A 19879-nucleotide genomic window follows, 5' to 3' on the forward strand; every position below is an offset into this window, starting at 1 on the left:
GTAGTTTACCCTGACCAAAGTACTGCAGCACATGACAAACTGAAGATAAAAACACCACAATGGTTGACCTTCTCATGACTATGTTTGAACTTAGTGTTCGGCATTCATTGATATTGTTCTTTTCTTAGTTAATGGCATAAATTATAACGCTAAATATGAACACACTGTTACCCATAATTGTCCATAAATCTATCAACTACATGTCATTACACTGTGAAGTAAAACTGCCCTTTGCTCCATTTTTTTTGAAATAAAATGATATCTCCATCTCTCCTTCAAGGTAAAGACAATTGCGGTCCATCACCATGTGAAAAAGGTGCAAGATGTACGGATCTTGTGAACGACTATAAATGCAACTGTCCGTCAGGATTTGGTGGCAAGAACTGCTCAGAAATTCTGAGCATCTGTCATCGTTTCGCTTGTCATAATGGTGGTAGCTGCAATGGAAATGAGCCGCATGTTTGTGATTGTTTACCAGGATTCGCAGGTAAAAGAAATTTCATTTCAATTGTGACAATGTTGGCATAAATTATAGACAGATAATAAATGTTTCAGGGCACGTACGGATAATATTTGGCATCAAATTACGACATGGGAAGAAATTCCACTCTTACGTTATTTTTTATGATTTCTCCTCGCAAATTCCGGATAATATGAATATGAATAGGTGACTGGAAATATGAATTTGTTTGAACGGAAAGCGGGTAGACGCTATGTCAAAATGATAATTCTATCGTGCATGTAAAATTATATCTGAAAAAAATTGTAGTATAAATTATGCTACAACTCAAAAGATGACCGTAAATACAGGCCATATTAGGAGGTACCTGTGCCCAATTAATCTGTCATAGGTCTATGAGTTGAATGGTTCAGTTTAAGCAACATAAAGTTTGTCGAGACGTTAAACTTTCGCACCACGCCTCTGTGAGTTCGTGATGCTCATTCGATTTCATTAAAAATGCCTAAATAAAATGTAGGACAAGACTTACGAGCATGGCAGAAATATTCAGGACTGATGCGGAAAAAATATATCTCTTCTAGGATCATACTGTGAAATTGTTCTCAACAATTGCTGGCAAATATCTTGCCAGAATGGTGGGCAATGTGAGATTCAAAATGGCCGACAAATATGCAAATGTCCTCAAGGATTTGCTGGAAGAGAATGTCAATACGGTAAGACAAGATTCATCTGATTTCAGTTATTTATAATTGTATGTATATAAATACAGTCGCTTATTTTTTCCAATTTATCATTGTAAATTTATGCCACTTGTAACTAAGATGGTACGAACAAATTTTAAACAATGGAAAAAACGGTAGAAATTTAAGGCCTATAATAATTGTGAATAGAATAGGTGGGGTAGGTAGATTTTTGATCCATTTGTTATGTTTTCCGTTGTTTTCCAGTCTGTGTCATTTGTTTCTTCTCATCAAATGTACAGCCATTATTACAGATTGGAAGAAGAGTTTTATATAGCCTTTGTAAGATGATGTCAGTTGCCGCATCCACTATTTCTCGCGTGACTTCACACAATTTTCGCGATTTTGTTATTGTTTTTTCGAAGATGTAAAAAAAAATTATGATCGGCAGTGAAAAATCCTATCCGTCAGTTATAATCACAGTGCGACTGCGTACAAATGTGTGTATCATTATTCAGTTCTTTGCTGCCACAGATATTGACGAATGCAGACATAACAACTCAGTTCTTTCCTACCACAGATATTGACGAATGCAGACATAACAACAGTGACTGCAGCCATCTGTGTTTAAATACACATGGATCCTTCGTATGCCAATGTCCAGTTGGTTATGCTTTGATGCCAGATTCTAAAACATGTCATGGTAAGAAAGCATGTTATACAATTGCACGTAGTATCAACCATTTCACACTGCATTGGCGCATTCATCCCAATTGTTTAATTTTCGAATGAGGAATTAGCACCACGCATAGATTACTGATGTACACTCTTTGGTATCACTCTACATACCTCTCGTGGTGCCCTTTCCAGGGTATCTTTGCTATCCCTGACTCTGATTATATGTATGATAAAGTACACTTCCTATCATAAATACCTAGCATATACCGTTATACAGATTTCTGACCAAAAGTAATTAGCATTGTGGGGTTTTATACAACAACGTTTTAATACGTAAGTGTAACATTGTGAAGGGTGGACGCTTTTTAAAAAGTTCGTATCTGAAAACAGTTGTCGCCCAAATTGTCTGTTCCGTCTCCTCCGTCTGATACATCATTGGACGTGTTTCTACCAATCCACAAAATGCTAAGTTCTTCCTTGACTCGAACTCCACATCTCGTCAACAGTGTTTGGTATTTGTTGATTTTATGCAGCAATTTATTTTATAACAGTATACATCAAAGGCTGAGTCAATTTGAAACAGTAGTGTACAGTTCGATTTAGACTAATGCTGTACATTTTAGACCAGACGTGTTTGTGCCTCAACATCCAAACAAACATTTTGTATTGATATCTTCAAAGAACATCTACTTAGTGGTGATTACTAGTGTAATTAAGTCATCAACATATGGTAGTCAGATTAAATATTTTGTTTTTCGTTTTTATTTTGATTCGGCAGACATATCCTTCTGTTCTTACAATAACATTCTATACTCGGTAAGTACACTCTCATTTGGAATAACATCCTCTAACCTAGGAAACGATATAACATATTATGATAATGAACAAAGACATTTGCTCTTTATTACAAGCTATATGCACGTGTTTCCTCAGGTCTGACAAATAACATGGACTTAAACAAATCGTTTGTTTTATTACAGAACATTTCAGCAATTTTTACATAAGGTAAAATGTGGCAAACAGATATGTAAGTCAGAGAGCTGTAATATATAATATTGCAATTTTGTTGTTGTCAGGCTGAAGAAAGTTGGGAAGATGGTTGCTCAGACTGTGGGTGTAAGAATGGCACAGCAGTGTGTGTTGACAGAGTGTGTCCTATTCCAACATGTCCTCTGGTAATTAAATTCCTTCACTCTTTATCCTAAAAGCATAAATCTGATAAAATCGATCACATCAAACACCTACAACGATTTTGTTTGAATATATGTTAATAGTTGGCATACTCTTTAAAATGATAAGATTAAAATACCCTAAACTAGTTGCCACCATTTAAATAATAGTAAGCAGTGCTAGTAGAATATGACAAACCGAAATGCTAGGTCTATTCTCCATCTGCTGTACACCGATTGGCCTTTTAAACCAGACCTGTAAGTATAAAAAGCACTAGTTTCCAAAATTGAGCCTCTGCGCACAACAGGTACATAAAACTACACATGCCTTGAGAGTTGAAAGAAAGTATGCAACACCTTCTAGAGCCGAGGCCTGAAACTGTTAAATTTGTTAAATAGAATTCAAAGCAAAAACCTTGATGATGATGATACATCACCTATAAGTAAATCTAATTAATCTTGCAAATTATTCAATTTTAATAGCCTGTTTACTGCGCTGTCGAGAACCATCGTTAACTGTTCATCTAGCCTTCGTATTCTCAGCTTGTAATATTGTCAAAACAGAGAATTATGAATTGAAATTTCGCCCAATAGCCTGGTCGATGATAACGTGCAGTCCGTTTTACAATGACTAGTCAGACTGTAGTTATTATTCAAATGAACCAGTATGTAAATATACACGCTATACGCTACATGATGTAGTAATTTACATATTCTTTACAAATGTTTTATGTAAATTTAACCCTACGGGTGCTGGATAACCATGACAACGACTTTTGGGGATGTGACTACGTGAAATTTTCTCAACACAAGCGTGAACTACGAGGGCTAGGAGGTAGGACCAGCTAACTATGCACATGTATCTCGACAGCGCAGGTTGCAATTTTAATCGCTAAACGTCAATTCAGTAGATATCTAACAATGAACGTATGCAATATTTTCCAACATGATTCTGGCTTCCAAGACTAGGTATCTAATCTTTTTGATTGTAAACGTGACCTTGTAACACTATAAAACTTTCAATGAAGAAGCTGACCGATTACTACTACATTAAAATATATGTTTTTTGTTTGTTATTCTAGGGACAACATTCGTACAAATCTCCAGGACAGTGTTGTAGTTCCTGTATTCCAGGTACGGAAAATCAAAAATAACTATTCTTAGAGTCAACATAAAACCCGTTTCAAGGTGCCATTCACTGGCAATGCTTGATACAATCACGTAGAAACCAATAAGAAATGGCATATTAAAAAAACTACTCTACTAGATAGCACGATTGCAATATCTTGCTTACATTTTGTCTATTAAGAAAGAGACATACTGCATCTAGACACAGGCACGCGGGCGCAACTGTTCGACTTCTGCATTTGATGTCTGCATGATAGCACTTCAGTTATTTTCATTTTAATAGACAAAATGTCGCGAGAAACTATTCATCCAATCTTGCTAGCATGTGCAGTTGAAAGGTCTTATTGATTTCTATGTGGTTTTATCAAACAGAGCCGGCGAATGTTAATTTGAAATGGGATGTACACCAGTTTTATCATCAGTTTGTGGGTGATAGGGTCAGAGAACAAAATTTTAACGAATTAAGAAGGAATCATAGCATTTTTAAATAATTGATAAGAATACCAGTCCTGATTCTAACATTAAAATCACAAAATTAATCTGTTTCTCTTTAATTAGTGTTATTGGGATATTTTTGCTGATCGATAAGTGCACTTTTGAAGTATACTCGTTGTGATTCAGATTTCATGTGATTAAAACGAAATTCGTGAAATACCTCCTGTACCTTTTCGTGTCCCCCTCTCTAATTGCCCTGGTCTATGAATCATCAGAGAACGGCTCCTCACCTAGCCTTACATTCCAATTTTGTTGTCATAACTCGACATGTATTAAATAATGTAAAAACTAAAAGTAAGCACTATTTCCTTTTCCACGACATCTACAGATTCAGAAACGTGTACAGTCAGTGCGACAGGGATGTATCACACCTTTGATCAACACGCTTACCAATTCAGTGGTGGTTGTCGTTATACTCTCGCCCAGGACTGTTCTGGAGGCGATTTCAGTATCCACATAATGGAGGAAAATAAAACGATCGGATACAATGCTCAGGCTCACCGCAGAGCTCTCTTTATCAACATCGACTGCATTACAGTAAAAATCAAATACAACGGGAATGTGAAAGTAGGTGATGTGTCAGTCCGATTGCCGTACAGTCATTTGAGTCCGAAGGTTGTCGACATTTCCCGACGAAAGAAAAACAAAATAATCGTGAAAACCTCGGTAGGGGTGGTCGTTGAGTGGAACATGATTGGTGACATTAATTTGTTCGTGCCTCGAAGCTATGAAGAAAAACTATGTGGTCTCTGTGGAAATATGAACCACAATGACAAAGACGACGAAACCACGCGACAATTCCTACCTGCTAGAACTGTGAATGAATTTATCCATAGTTGGAAATATGATGGTTACAAGCACTGTCGACGCTACGGACGTGTGTCATTGAAACGTGGGTCTAAAACCTACCGGAAAAATCGACCTTGTTGGGATAAGACAATTCCAGAACAACTGGAGGCGAGGCGTCGTTGCAGCGTTATGGTTGATGGTGCATTTCGAGCATGCTTTAAAGTGGTCAATGTCCGGCCCTACTATAAAATGTGTCTGGAAGATGTCTGTACGTGTGCCTATAACGAACTATGCTACTGTGAATCTGTAATGGCCTATGTGCATGAATGTGGGAGAAATGGAATCACACTACGCAATTGGAAAGACAAGAACTTATGTGGTAAGTGTGTAATTCATCGCAAGACAATGAAATAAAGTCTGTCATTGCTCGATATCTGTAAGATATACAACAAGCTGGTCATGCGTTTTAATAAACAAGAAATAAAGCCGAACCAAAAGTTTCTGTATGTGTGCGATTTTCAAGTTTATTTTAAAATTATATTTCAGTTAATGTCAGAATGAAAGAAATATCAATTTGTATATGGAATACAACAGGACAATTGTTTTGTACCCTGTGATGCATGTATACATACACTTGCACGATACCTCTACGGCGGTGTTCTACGCTACGAGTCGAGTCTGATCGCCGTTGAAGTATCACATTTGACAATGTGTGATATTTTCACAAATACAAATGAACCATTATATCAAACATTTAGAAACAAATGTATTTCTCCCTTTGTTTCCATAGCAACAACCTGTCCAGAAGGCATGGTTTATGATCACTGTGGCCCTCCCTGTCCTCAGACCTGTGATGGGTCTGAAAGTCGAGATCCTGTTTGTCAGAATCAACCATGTGTACCGAAGTGCCAATGTCCTGCAGGATTACTTCTACACGAAGGAACTTGTATTTCAAGACGAATGTGCCCTTTTACCGCGAGCAAATATATGATAAGCAGTGCATAGTAATAAAATGCCATTTGTATCCATGGAAGCATCGGACTACAGTTGTCCATGTGTGCATAAATGGAATATGTACTGTGACAGGAATAGGGCAGATTTACCACAAGAGTATTAATCAGAAATTCAAAAATACCCAACTTCTAAAATAGCATATGGAAATACCGTGGCACCAATAGTCAGGAATCTATATATACAAATAAAGGCAATTTACGGTTCTGTTATACTTTATCTGCTGCAATAATAACTATATAAGTCTGTTTAGGTTTCATAGTAAATTGTTTCATGAGACACTATAAAATAAATTATAAACACTATCAGATATATGTGTGAGACCCTCTCACTGTCTGATCGCCAGTTTTGCTGTTATAGTGTTTTGAAAGTCTCTTGTGAAGAATACTTTAATGCATACACTGGTCACATGTTTATAGCCTTTTTGTAACATTTGAGTTGCGGAGAACAATCTGACAGACATTTTATCCATTCACATATACTAGTAAATCAATTTGGAATTCTTATTAACGTCTTAGGGGTGAGATCAATAGTTCAATGTAGGGTAAACTCCGAATTCTTATACTTAGGCCTCAGACCCCCCACCACCCTTCTAAATAAAGTGGCCAAAATTGAAGACAGCAAATCAATTTAAGATCTGTGTAGTAGTATGTAGTGCTATGAATACAAAGCCAGTATGTTGTGGGAGTAAAAATAGGTCATTTATTGAGACTTTATTTGACAATTTGATGACGGGGTACAAAACAGATTTCATTAAAGTAAAATTAATTTTGTAGGATGAGAACTACAAGTGCTCACTACCCCCTCCCCCCCAGCATAAAAGAAATTAGTTGTTTATCCTACATTGAACTATTATATTGATCTTACCCCTTAGAATAATACAAGTGTAGCATGGTTTATTGTGATTTACAAGTGATGTTTCCTTACACCGTATGTATGCCCAAGGACATTATCAGGAAATTAAAACGAAATTGCCACCAGTGTCTGGAATGAAATAACCCTTTAACTTTAAATAAACCAGGGTATTTATCAAGAATGTGTATTTTCTGTTCTATCATATGAAATTCGTCGTTTTGAGGACGCACCCACATGCTGTTACACCAACCCAAATACCAGAAAACCGTCTTGCCCATCAACAGTGTCACATACGTACTTCTTGTCATAAATGCTTAGCATTTGAGTATTGAGACACACACTACGTGTATGTATATCAAATAGTGCATAGAAAGCGAAAACAGAAATGCGTTGACAAATTGGACAATGTTATCCCCATTACGTGCCATACATGATTATTTGACTTGAAAATGACGTATGGTTATTTCTCTTTGTTTCTAGTAAACTTACCGTACTAAAATGGTTTTATGTTCTGTATTGTTCACCGATCGAGGGAACCGTCAGCTTGGCAGTAGTGCAGTGGATGGGTGGCGTGGGGTGGCTGTAATCTCACCAGATTCATATTGTAAACGAATATATAGTTATTGAACGTTCGTTTTACTGTAACTGTGTATCTTAGATGTAAAGGGGGCATAGGTTGAGTTTATATGGATGTAATTTTCGCTGCACATCAAAAAGATTTAAAACTACATACTGAAGAATAATTAACCGTCATTTGCTAATGACAGACACAAACCTGTAGACGACTGTTTATGCCATCGATGGCTTGATTATGTTTGAATAGTTAAATTGCAGATTTCCACAACTGTATCCAGAATTAGCTGAACTCAATACATGTCTCCGATCTTTAATTGTTATTGCTTATATTCAAATATGGCATATTCCAGGTCGCTAAGTTAAGAGTTACGTAGAATGATACGTATGCAAGATGAAAACCGTTAAACACATGGAGACGTAGTTGCCCTACATAAAATACAGATAGAATATATAGAAAAGTGATATATTATACACGCAGCTAATATAATTCTAAAAACAAATAAAACATCCACGTAAAACACCAGAATAAAAACAGTTCTAAAAATACAAAGTACAACGGCCAAAATTGTCCATTATATAAATCCGATGAAAAGAAAACTGCGGAAAGTACAGAGATGCAGGTCGTAAAATTATATGACGAAATGTACACGAAAGCAAATGAAGATAATGGAGACAATGTATACACCGGCTATTAATATACTTCCATGGAAGGAGGCACAACACTTTGGCCATTTGGCCATTAATTTTCTAAATCTGGGATACGAAAAGATCTCTCTGGTGGCTGAAGTTCAAAGTACTAAGACATTATGTGACGTGTATCACCCACTATTCCAAAAACAGCATAGCATTAAGAATTAATGTTAACACTGATTCCATACAACTGTGGTAATTTGTCTGCTAGACAAGTATCTTGGATCCACAAATATTAGCATGGAATAGTGCGCCCTCTTGAGTGGTACAAGAGAAAGTTTAAATCTCGTTACTGAGTACGGTCAACTTTATTAGGAACTTTCATCAGAGATGGGCACTTCTGGCTGCTATATTTGTTCCCCTTACCATTATGTACACACGAAAATATACAAGTAGATGCCGGAGTGACTACGCTGTGGCGTCTATAGCCTGTGAACAAAAACGAATGCACCGTATACATATGGTCGTGAAGGATATACGGTATACGAATATATCAACCAACTTAAACACACAGCTTCCATCCACACAAGGGAGATCAATGTTTCATCGGGAGAGACAGACCGACAGACACTCACATACTAAAGAGACTGACGGACAGACAGGTAGACAGACAGACAGACAGATGTACGGACAGACTAACAAAACAACAGAAGTAAGAAAATGTAGTGACACGTCAGCCTTTTTGAATGTGCACATCTAATGTAATGTAATGTAATGTCATGTCATGTCATGTCATGTCATGTCATGTCATGTCATGTAATGTAATGTAATGTAATGTAATGTAATGTAATGTAATGTAATGTAATAAATGATATGGTTGACAGTAACAGGAGGTGTTGTAATGTTTTCTTTGTAACACAAGCGCCAGGTCAAGTAAATGGTGTGTATCTTACGAGGTAGACTATACTAGATGGATGCAGTATGATAATGTCACAGCTTGAGTTACACGCATTTGTTTTGATATACTACTTGTTCCTGACCTTAAAGTGACCCCTTGGTAATGCAGAAGATAATCTAATACAAACAGAACGTCTGGATTCCGTCTCCAAAGTCACGTCAGTTTTATTTTACACTCAAGTTATCAGTAACTACGAGATACCCCATTGCAGTGTTTTTTGTACTATGTACACATATATGTGGTGAAAAACTATGCCTGTATCGTTAGCGGTCGTTGTAAAAAAACCCTCTTGTGTGTTGTACTTCTTATAGCATTTTAAGTCTGTCAAACGTACAAATATCATACTATTTTCAAATAATCAGTTAAATGCAAGTTAAGATAAAAGTTGTTTACATTGATTGAAACATTTTGATTGTCACTTAATAATTTGTAGAAAAAATACCATTTGAAAATTGATCTGACTGGATGATGGATATTAATGCGATACTAAACAGCGAGGAAGTGTACTATTACCGTTATTAGACGAAACTAGCCAGAGGAAACAGGAAGGAAGAAATGTGGTAATTCAACATGTGTGAGAACGATAACATGGAAAATATTCTCCCTGGCATTTTGGGGGAAACCCCGGGTTTTCCCGTGTAAACTTTACATGTAAACAAAACCGCATTTCTCCCACGTTTCCGTTCAGTGTAAAAGTTTAGAGGTCACGTGTCAAGGCAAGGCATTGCAGGGGAATCGTAATACCAGGTGTTCTCATATAATTTTAGTTCGGAGCTTTATTATAACATCACATGTATGTTTTAAGATCTCTTTAATATTTATGGTATGACTGTAACATTCACTATCTTTTCTGTTTAGTCTTCGTGTTACGGTACGGTATGGTACACGTGTTGCATGGGCTGGTGAAAACGACTTTACTGGATCCCTGAAGGATAAAGAAATGAAGCCAAGATTTTAAAACCCGCTTGCCCTTTTCCCCCTTTGACGTGACTATCTAAATATTAACTAAGTACCACAGTCACACCGTGGTGACTTTTTAACAACAATTGACAATCAATCAACAATTATGCTTTCATGTGGAGGTGAATTTGGTATTACGTGAACGCAGCAGTAGTCGGAATTGTACAAACCCCAATTTATAGACTATTAAAGCAAAATATATTGCACGGCAAGGTCATGTCCTACTACCGGCAACAACTCCATCGCTGACGCCCGTTGGAACATCGTGATCACATGCACGACACCAACAACCATCACCGATCATCACCCAGGGCATCACCACCACAATGGTAGCCGAGTCAATTGTCTTGGTTTTGATACACCGAGAGCTTCTTGATGCATCAAGTGTAAATTCTCTGGGCTATCACATCAACCACTATAACATAAGTACTTCACTATATTTACCAAAAAATATTACACCCAGGTAAGAAGATAAGACTAACTACCGAAAGCCAGTACAGTGTCAGTTCGTACGGCGCATCTAAAAACCCCGTGGTCGAGTTTTAACTTATGGTACGTGCGCATCCGCTCTCGCACATTATATTAATCATCCTCTGCATGCAGATTGTAGGTCACTCGTGTGGTACGTCTTGGGTTTTGATGTAACGCAGTTGTATCGTCTTTCGACGTTTCACTTATATGACATACATCGTACTTCCTGCTTTCTTCGAACTGTTAGTAGTTGGTAAATCCCCCATTGAATCACCTCTTTTGCATCAAACTACATGCACACAAGTGGCTTATTTGAGAATTAGCACACCCAGAGTGTAGATCGTAATCTTATCCATGTATCACGAGTACATACATTACTTTGTTAATTGTCAATCGGTCTAGCTCAGTATATATATACAGCGCGGACACGAGACTTGCCGCTTACTCTAAGCTTGAACGAAGACTAAAAATTATGTACTGCAGTGGTGTGAGTGCCATTTTGCTGTTGTCAGCAGTCTTGACTGTACACAGTCAACGTCGAGATTCCAAGATGTCTCAGGAAAATCAAAGAGAAATAACAGCTGAAAGTCAGGCACTATTAGCGAAGTTTGAACCGTACCAATCATCCAAATCAGAGATTGTTTTCCTCGTTGACAATTCTGGCAGCATTGGAGCACCTAATTTCCACTTCGAAATCGACTTTATTCGTCACGTGTCCACGATATTCAGCATTTCAGAAGACGAAGTTCGCGTTGCTGTGGTAACGTATTCGGACTCTAACAAGATCATCCGCCATATTGATTATATTGGTGACCCCGTTGGTAAAAACAAGTGTTCTTTATTGGGAGATCTGAGTGACATTTTGTTTACTGGTGGTTGGACCGATACTAAAGGGGCACTGATAGAAGCACAGAATATATTACAACAAGCAAGACCAACTGTACAAAGGTAAGGTATATGATAAACTGATGTTACATACACCAAACTATTAAGGACCCGCTCATTGTGAACGGGGTGGGGGTTGGGGTTGGAGTAATACTGTGTGTGTTTACAAAGCCACTGTTTTGAAATGTTACTTGAAGGAGGGCTCTCATTGTACAAAGAGCTTTTGAAGAGTTGCACTGGAAAGAAAGAGTTGTCACAGACAATTTTAAACAAAACCGGTATGATTATCTAGAATTTTCTCCTATTGTAAATAATACGTGATATATAACGCATGTACTTATTTCCTAAAACTGGAGGAGGGGTTTTTCTTCGTACTCTCTTTCGTGCACGTAAATATATATCATGTATATTATGTAAGATAGTATACTATTCAATAATTATATATATAGTTATACAACATTTCTACGAAGAGAATAATTGCAGTAATACTATGTATATATGTGTACTGGGAATTACATTTTCTGTTGCTTTACTGAATTCTTTCTGTTATCCATATCGGACTCTTATAAATATTACCATCTTTACGTGGAAATTTTGTCTTTGGATATCGAACGGAGTGGGTGGTGGGTGGTTCTATTGAAAACCCGTATTCAGACATCGCACCTCCCCCAACCGCCTCCAGCCTTACTCAGGAAAGGTTCTCGGTCCACATAGTTAGTATCAGTGGTATCTAATCAGCTTTAAAGATTACTTGCCGTAGTATGTTTGTTTTGATGGTTCTATCAGTGAAACAACAATACATGGCTTACACATATTCTGATTTACATATACGCAGATATTAGCAGATTTGACCAGCGATTGCTGTGATAATACTGGGGTATAACATAACTTTGTTGCATGTACATGCACTGGAGTCTCCAACTTGGCATCGACAATAATAGTGAATGTTTGTTACTGCTGCCACACTAAATATTTCAAACATAACGTGGAGGTCAAATCAGAGTACAATCAGAAACATTTAAAGAGGGGGTTGTTGTGTTTGTTTGTCTTTGTCAAATTCAGACAGTGGTGACGTAATATAGTAGTATGACAAAAGCAAAGTACATTGTAATACAGTCCGATAGAGGGACTGTGATTGTAACAACGTTGTCAAAATAAGACACTGGTTTCTTTTGATACCTGTATGTAAATGAACTACTTTAACAGTGTATACATGTTATGAAGAACTTGTATATAATAAGGTTACAAAGTTCAGATGAAATATATAAAATAACATTGAAGTATATGATATATGGGACAATGAAGTAAGGTTAGCCTCGATAAGTTAGGTATTTTACTCCCTGGTTGTTCCTGCTTCGTCAGAACGCATGTGTACGTTTTTGCCATATCATTGGATATCTGGGATCAAGTCGTGATGATCAGCTAATATTGATCTGTATTTACAAGGTTCGCGACGAGGTTGATGGGAAATGTCGTGTATTAGAATGTGATTAACTATTTCGAGAATACACCCAATGACAATTTCATAACCTACTAAATTTTATCACTCACACACAAGGAAGAACACGACTTAAATTACTGTGTACGAAAATGACATCAAAATAGGTCTTGTCAAATAAAACGGAATTTCCTAGCATTCTATGTATATCCCAATCTCATTCACTCAATATGCATCCTGTAAATGAGATGTGACAAGGAAATAACCGGGGGAAATAACAGCAAAATAAAGGTGCCAATACATTTAACATTTCCTTTTGTATAGATACACTTTCCTGTTTCCTTGTCCCATTTCCCTTTACATGTTCTACTTTCATTTGTGCATGTACTGCATATGTTGTTAAAAACCAGATTTGTGTACTTTTCAGATCCATGCAGTTATTTTGTTCTTTCTCATCGATATTTTTTTTGTTATCGTCAACAGAACAGAACCAAGTAATATACAGTTTCACACCCTTCTCGATCCCATCACACATGTTACAAAGATAAAGTGTTTCGTCAGATGACGTTATGTTCTAAGTTCGTCTTGACCGACAAATCCAGATTTCTACTGCCAGATATAAAATTGATTATTTTACAGAAAGAAAATAGAAAATCAACTGAAACCGATCAAAAGCCAACTTACTTTCTGAGTGTAAGATGTGGAAAAGTTCTCATAAGAACGACTCACAATTTTTTTTTCATTATCCTTTCCAGGCTCATCGTACTTCTAACTGATGGAGAGTCAAATAAAGGAGATCCCATTCCAGTGGCGAGAAATATTCGTAACAGTGGGATAGAAATCATCGCAGTCGGTGTCGGCAATATCAATGAGAATGAATTGAATGCTATAGCGACTATACCAAATGTATTTATCCTAGATACATTGTCAGAGATAGAAAAATTAGCCCAAAGAATCAAAAATGGTATGTATGTATGTATTGTAGAGATTTCTAACTAGTCTTTCCCATCTCCATCAATTTTCTCACTCGATTTCGGAGGTTTTCAAAAAATTGCACCTGAAGACTTCTTTCCGTTACATAATTGAGTGTATCAGAAAATGCATTAATTTTATACCTCATGCAGGTTGCGCCCGCGCGCAGCATGACATGACATCATCATCACATCACATCACATCACCACAAACACATGTACATAATCTACAAAATGTACATAATGCTAAAGATCTGAATACGATTTGTGAATTTTTTTAACCCTTAGATGTCAGAGAGACAACTTGGGATCTCTCAGTTGGTGAAAGTTCCTGCAATACTCTCTGCACAGAAGGTTACGACTGTTGTGATGACTTGGCGACTTGTTCTTGTGGTACGAGAAGTGGTAAACATCAATGCGCATGTCAGCCAGGTTACACTGGGAGTGGATATCGCGGACATTGCGAAGGTAATATTTATATTATATTATATATATTATTACTTACGATCAGGCATAAAGGTATGAAATAAATTGGACGTGTAAAACGTAGCATTTCATCTTTTCTATTTTTGATTTATCACTTCCCACATTTTAAATAAATATAGCGTTGATTCATACCTAACGCTAAGTACAGCGTAGGAAAGAGTCTTTTCCGATTTAGTTTCACGCTCCAAAATGTACTCTACATGTACCAAATCTCGATTGTGTACTTTTTCTTTATGGATTTCTGTATGCCCACGTCTTCAGTACCTATAATATTAGTGTATACAGGTTCAATGGTTTGTATGAAACGCCTGTCTTAATACTTAAGATATGATTTCCATTTATATAAATTTGATTCAACAGTGTGTCCAAGGGGAACGTACAAATCGAGTTATGGATACCTGGATTGCACTGCCTGCCCTTTGAACGCTAATACTTTCGACGTTGGAAGTACCGCCATAACACAGTGTCACTGCAAACCAGGTTACATAGGACAGCCGGGACAAAACTGTACAGGTAAGATTTAGTTGCTACAGTAAAATAAATTTCGCAAAACGATGGTTACTGATCGTTATTCAAGTGCAATCGGTTACGCCAATCCATGCAAACTAACCAGCCAACATACGTGGGTTCGACTGACAGACTGAGACAGACAGACAGACAGACAGACAGACAGACAGACAGACAGACACACACACACAACATTCATATATACAGAACAATCAACTCGTTTAATTAATGTGTAATATTGTTGCTAAGAATAAACACTTAATTGAACCCTCTTCATAATTGTTTGGGTTAAATCGATTGATTTTCTTGAAAGTGTGGTCGGTCTCCATAAATTAAGCGAAGTATATGGGAAGTAAGTGTTTTTACCTATGGAGAAAATATGGAAATGTTGAGTTGTAATCAGTTATTTGCCTATTGTAGAATCTCATGATACCCACACTTTACCGGTCATGATCGATGATAATGTGCCATAATGATCTTATCATACATGTGTATGTATCAGTTGTTAGGTGTCCAGCTTTGTCAGCGCCCCCTGGAGGCTACGTTTTCGATTGTCAAAATACGTACGGCGACTCCTGTAAATTCAAGTGTGATGAGAGACTCTACCGTCCAACCCCTGGTGGTTCCCGACAACGAAACTGTTTGGAAGATGGTCGATGGTCTGGGAACCCGTTTACATGTACAAGTAAGTATATTCGTCTTGGAGTCTGAGGGCGCTCGTCGTGGTGGCATGAGCATTATCACAACTTTGAGCTTTCCCGCTATGGTTTGTTGAATAATAGTTGAAGGAGACGGCATCAGGGCAAACATAAGCTTTCCGGCAAGGAAAATCTTTGGCTACACCTATATTTTAACCGTGCGTTACTAGTAATTGCACGCGGTACGATGAAAGGTTAACTTATAGAATTGCAGTGACCCTGTGAACAATATGTTTTAACAAATGTGTTTTATCTAATAATATTTCAATGTTCATTTCCCTCACAGAGATCACATGTGACGCGTTATCAACGCCAACCAATGGGGATAAAGTGTGTGACAATGCTGACAATTCTATTGGATCTACTTGTACATTTACATGTAATAGAGGTTATGACCTTAAAGGATCCAGTCATTTGACCTGTGAACTTGACGGTGGAATAGAGAATTGGAGTGGAGAAGAACCGATGTGTAAACGTAAGATTAATCTCACAATATGCTGTTGATGTACAAAGTATGGAAAGTAGTCTGAAAAAAATTCAGTACATTAAAAAATCGCGATACCCCTAAAATTCTAGGAATATTTTCAAATCTGAATTATGTTCATATGTAACACTTTCTTCGCTACAGAATAGCGAACATTTAATTACGGCAATCCGTTGTGTGCATATGCATGCATGCATGTGTGTGTGTGTGTGTGTGTGTGTGTGTGTGTGTGTGTGTGTGTGTGTGTGTGTGTGTGCGTGTGCGTACATGTGTGTGTATGATATTAATATAGTTAGGAACGTGTTTCTTTTTCAACAGCCAGGACATGTCCCCCTCTTGATGGTAAGAAACACATGAAAATAAAGCCACCAGCCTGTGAAACCAGTTCGATGCCGTTTAGATCAGTCTGTGTGTATAGATGTGAAGATGGCTACGAGCTACATGGAACAGATACACGAGAGTGCTTAGCAACGGGAGAGTGGTCAGATGATGACACACCAAGGATATGCAAAGGTAAGAATTATATCTTTTTGCTTTGATTTTAAAACAAAAAGTTTTCATCTACATGACACTGTAGTTGATGGCGTATATGAAACTGCGGATGTATTTATTAATGAAGAACAGAAGTGTTTTAGTATAGGGATTAGCTGGTCAAAGGTTGAAAAGTGCGCAACATTAATCCTTTTCATCGGCATTTTCCAGTCAGGATTTGTTTACGACTTCATTCTCCCACGTTTCATCTGCCAATTCAAAGATCATCCAGTCCTAAACAAGGTACGGCCCCGAGAAGAGCCTACCGTTGATTAACTGGATCTAGTGTGTGACTGATTGCTTAATTAATTGATTGATTGATTGATTAATTGAATGATTGGTCAATCTAACACTTCTGATTCACTTCTGACTTGCTTGTTGTTTGTTTGTTTGTTTGTTTGTTTGTTTGTTTGTTTGTTTGACTGACTGACTGACTGACTGACTGACTGACTGACTGACTGATCGATCGATCGATCGATCCATTGATTAATTGATATTTCACCGGATGTGGATTTCTGTCACATTTCGCTATGAATAGTTTCGAAATGTGTACGTAGGACATAGAAAGAGGAGCAATATCATGCAATGGAGTTATAAAGAGAACAATCCAATTTTAAGTTGGCCTCTTTGTGTCTTATGTGATGTTATCAATTGAAACTCGAGTTCTTTCTTTCAGATACCGAACCACCAAAACTACGCAACTGTCCAGGTGATATCGTTAGAACTACCGATCTGCACAAAGCAACAGCCAGGATATCATGGAATCCACCAAAAGCTACTGACAACACTGGAGTTGAACCAACCGTAACGACGTTTCCACGTAAAATAAAACCACCCCATTGGTTTCAAGTAGGAGACACGGAAGTGACGTATATAGCAATGGATGACGAGGATTTGGTATCCACGTGTCGGTTCACAGTTACCGTGAAAGGTACAACTACTAAAATTGTTGTGTAACATATTTGGTGTGTATGAGAAGGAAGCGGGTCATATCTGAAACCGAAAAAAACACGAAAACAATTGGGAGGATATAAGTACACAATAATTCTGACTAAAACTTACGGCTAGTACCAAATTCTCGGTTTGAAAAACCCGAGGTAGTATTTCAAGTGATGAGGTTAAATATTTGCTGGGTCAATATTTGTCCGCACGGAATATTACTAGTTTCTTCACCGCTTACCCCATTGTAATATCTAATTAGGGTAAGTTCTTTCATGGCTTCAAGGTTGTACAAATTGTCACCGTGTTATCATAAATCATGTTATCTCAATAATGACTCATTTTTATTGTCAACATTTTAGATCAAGAGCCACCACAAGTAATATTCTGTCCGAATGATCTAGAAATCAAAAGTGCTACAAGAATAGTAAATGTCACCTGGAACGAGCCTAGATTCCTTGATAACGTTGACCGGCCTGAAGATTTAACAATTCACGTTAACCGCCATTCGGGATCTGATTTCTACTGGGGTGAGCCATCGCCAATCAATTACAAGGTTCGAGATACTAGTGGCAACGTGGCTTACTGCAACTTTACAGTCAATGTTAAACGTGAGTAGACAGTGTGATTATTTGATTTATCAGTTTACCTTTATTTTTGGAATTGGCATAGCTTGTGAACATTTGCCAAGTATCTGTTTCTAAATATATATGTATATTTTATGTTAAATAGAGCACGCGTGTCCGTACGAATCAGCACCAGAGAATGGAGCACTGTCTTGCGAGACTTGGCTTGGTGGTCAGTTTTGTGGCGTATCTTGCCATGACAAATATGAGTTCGTATTCGAACCGGAACAGATATACTACTGCCGTCAGGATCCCATCACCCAGACTGGTGAATGGAGACCAGCACCACTGGCTCCAAGATTCGGCAAGGAATTTCAATTTCCTTGGCCAGACTGTGCAAGTAAGTTGTAAAATAGATGGATGCGTTTGGTGGATTGGTTTGGTTGATAACCATGTTGGTAGATTGACAAATGGATGACTGATTAACTGATTATTGATTATTGTGTACAGTAATGAATATAGTACAGTACTACACCATTGGCGCTATTTTAAAGGGTTGGTTTACATATTAAGATACCTGAACACCAGTTGATGACTTGCTTTAGTTTTGCTCATTTTATGGTTGGTGGACTTACTGAGTGAATAAATCAGCGAGTTAACGATTGTCTGGCGAATTGCCTGACTGACTGACTCGCAAACTGACACACGGACTAGTAGACGGATAGGCCGAAGGTGAGGGCGCCATCTACGAATTTAAGAGCAACGTCCAAGTGACTTTTAAAATCAATATCCATTACTCAATATTTTACCGATGGCTGATATAAATACTTATGTTGTTGTTTTTTCCAAGGATTGACCGAACCCAGTAAACTTCAAGTGGGTCTTGCTGTGCAGTATTACGTAAACAGCTGTTTTACTGAAACCGGTAATCAAAATATCAGAGAAAACTTCATTGCACAGTTTCAAGAATTTGGCCGCGGGTTCTCGCATATCTGTGGTCCGGAATGTAAAATAGAGAACGTAGACGTTTATTGCGGTCCGGCTCCGATTGCAAATGGCAACGTTATCAATAAACGTGACGTCTCTAGGAATATTATTAGAGTGTCCGCCACTGCTACTGTAGAAGCTGAACCATCAGTAGTTCAACCAGATCTAGACGTAAGTAAAAAGTCTTCAAATTGTCAAGTGTATTTTTGTAAACTTACTACTTACTCCAGAAAATAGTGGTCTGAACTTTTTCGTCACAATGTCGGTATTCGTCACCTTTGCTTATGTTAACTTCCATGTTCTGTTAAATCAAAATTTATGCGCATACGCACTGATATAGAATGGTGATTTTTAGCCTTCATATGTAATTATCATACGAGTTTGATTCTGGCACAAACATGGTGATTCTGGTGCCCCAAGGGTTGTTAGTTCATGTCAAATGAAATTGGTACAAAAAACCATGGTTTAGAGCTAGCTCACAAATATACAACTTATCTATTGTTTAATATAACAGGAGGACTCCATAT

The 19879-nt window shown here is 37.5% G+C and overlaps 2 protein-coding genes across 2 annotated transcripts in view; both read left to right on the top strand.

Annotated features, from left to right (window-relative positions):
- Positions 1-1116: 1116 nt before the first annotated feature.
- LOC144439251 (BMP-binding endothelial regulator protein-like) lies at positions 1117-6404 on the top strand. The gene is made up of 5 exons (XM_078128526.1): positions 1117-1173; positions 2895-2993; positions 4070-4121; positions 4939-5778; positions 6190-6404. The coding sequence occupies exons 1-5, from the start codon at positions 1117-1119 to the stop codon at positions 6402-6404; spliced, it is 1263 nt and encodes a 420-aa protein (XP_077984652.1).
- Positions 6405-11206: 4802 nt separating this feature from the next.
- Positions 11207-19879, top strand: part of LOC144438756 (sushi, von Willebrand factor type A, EGF and pentraxin domain-containing protein 1-like) — a 21025-nt gene continuing 12352 nt past the window's right edge. Inside the window, exons 1-12 of the mRNA XM_078127915.1 lie at positions 11207-11808; positions 13939-14147; positions 14443-14622; positions 15001-15153; positions 15650-15832; positions 16132-16320; positions 16648-16842; positions 17537-17791; positions 18162-18410; positions 18532-18765; positions 19216-19523; positions 19867-19879. The exon at positions 19867-19879 is cut by the window's right edge and continues 234 nt beyond it. Of these exons, the coding sequence (XP_077984041.1) occupies positions 11333-11808; positions 13939-14147; positions 14443-14622; positions 15001-15153; positions 15650-15832; positions 16132-16320; positions 16648-16842; positions 17537-17791; positions 18162-18410; positions 18532-18765; positions 19216-19523; positions 19867-19879 (2644 nt within the window). The 5' untranslated portion in view covers positions 11207-11332. The remainder of the gene's footprint in view (positions 11809-13938; positions 14148-14442; positions 14623-15000; positions 15154-15649; positions 15833-16131; positions 16321-16647; positions 16843-17536; positions 17792-18161; positions 18411-18531; positions 18766-19215; positions 19524-19866) is intronic.

Source organism: Glandiceps talaboti, chromosome 8 (genome assembly GCF_964340395.1).
Source record: "Glandiceps talaboti chromosome 8, keGlaTala1.1, whole genome shotgun sequence".
Classification (NCBI taxonomy): domain Eukaryota; kingdom Metazoa; phylum Hemichordata; class Enteropneusta; family Spengelidae; genus Glandiceps; species Glandiceps talaboti.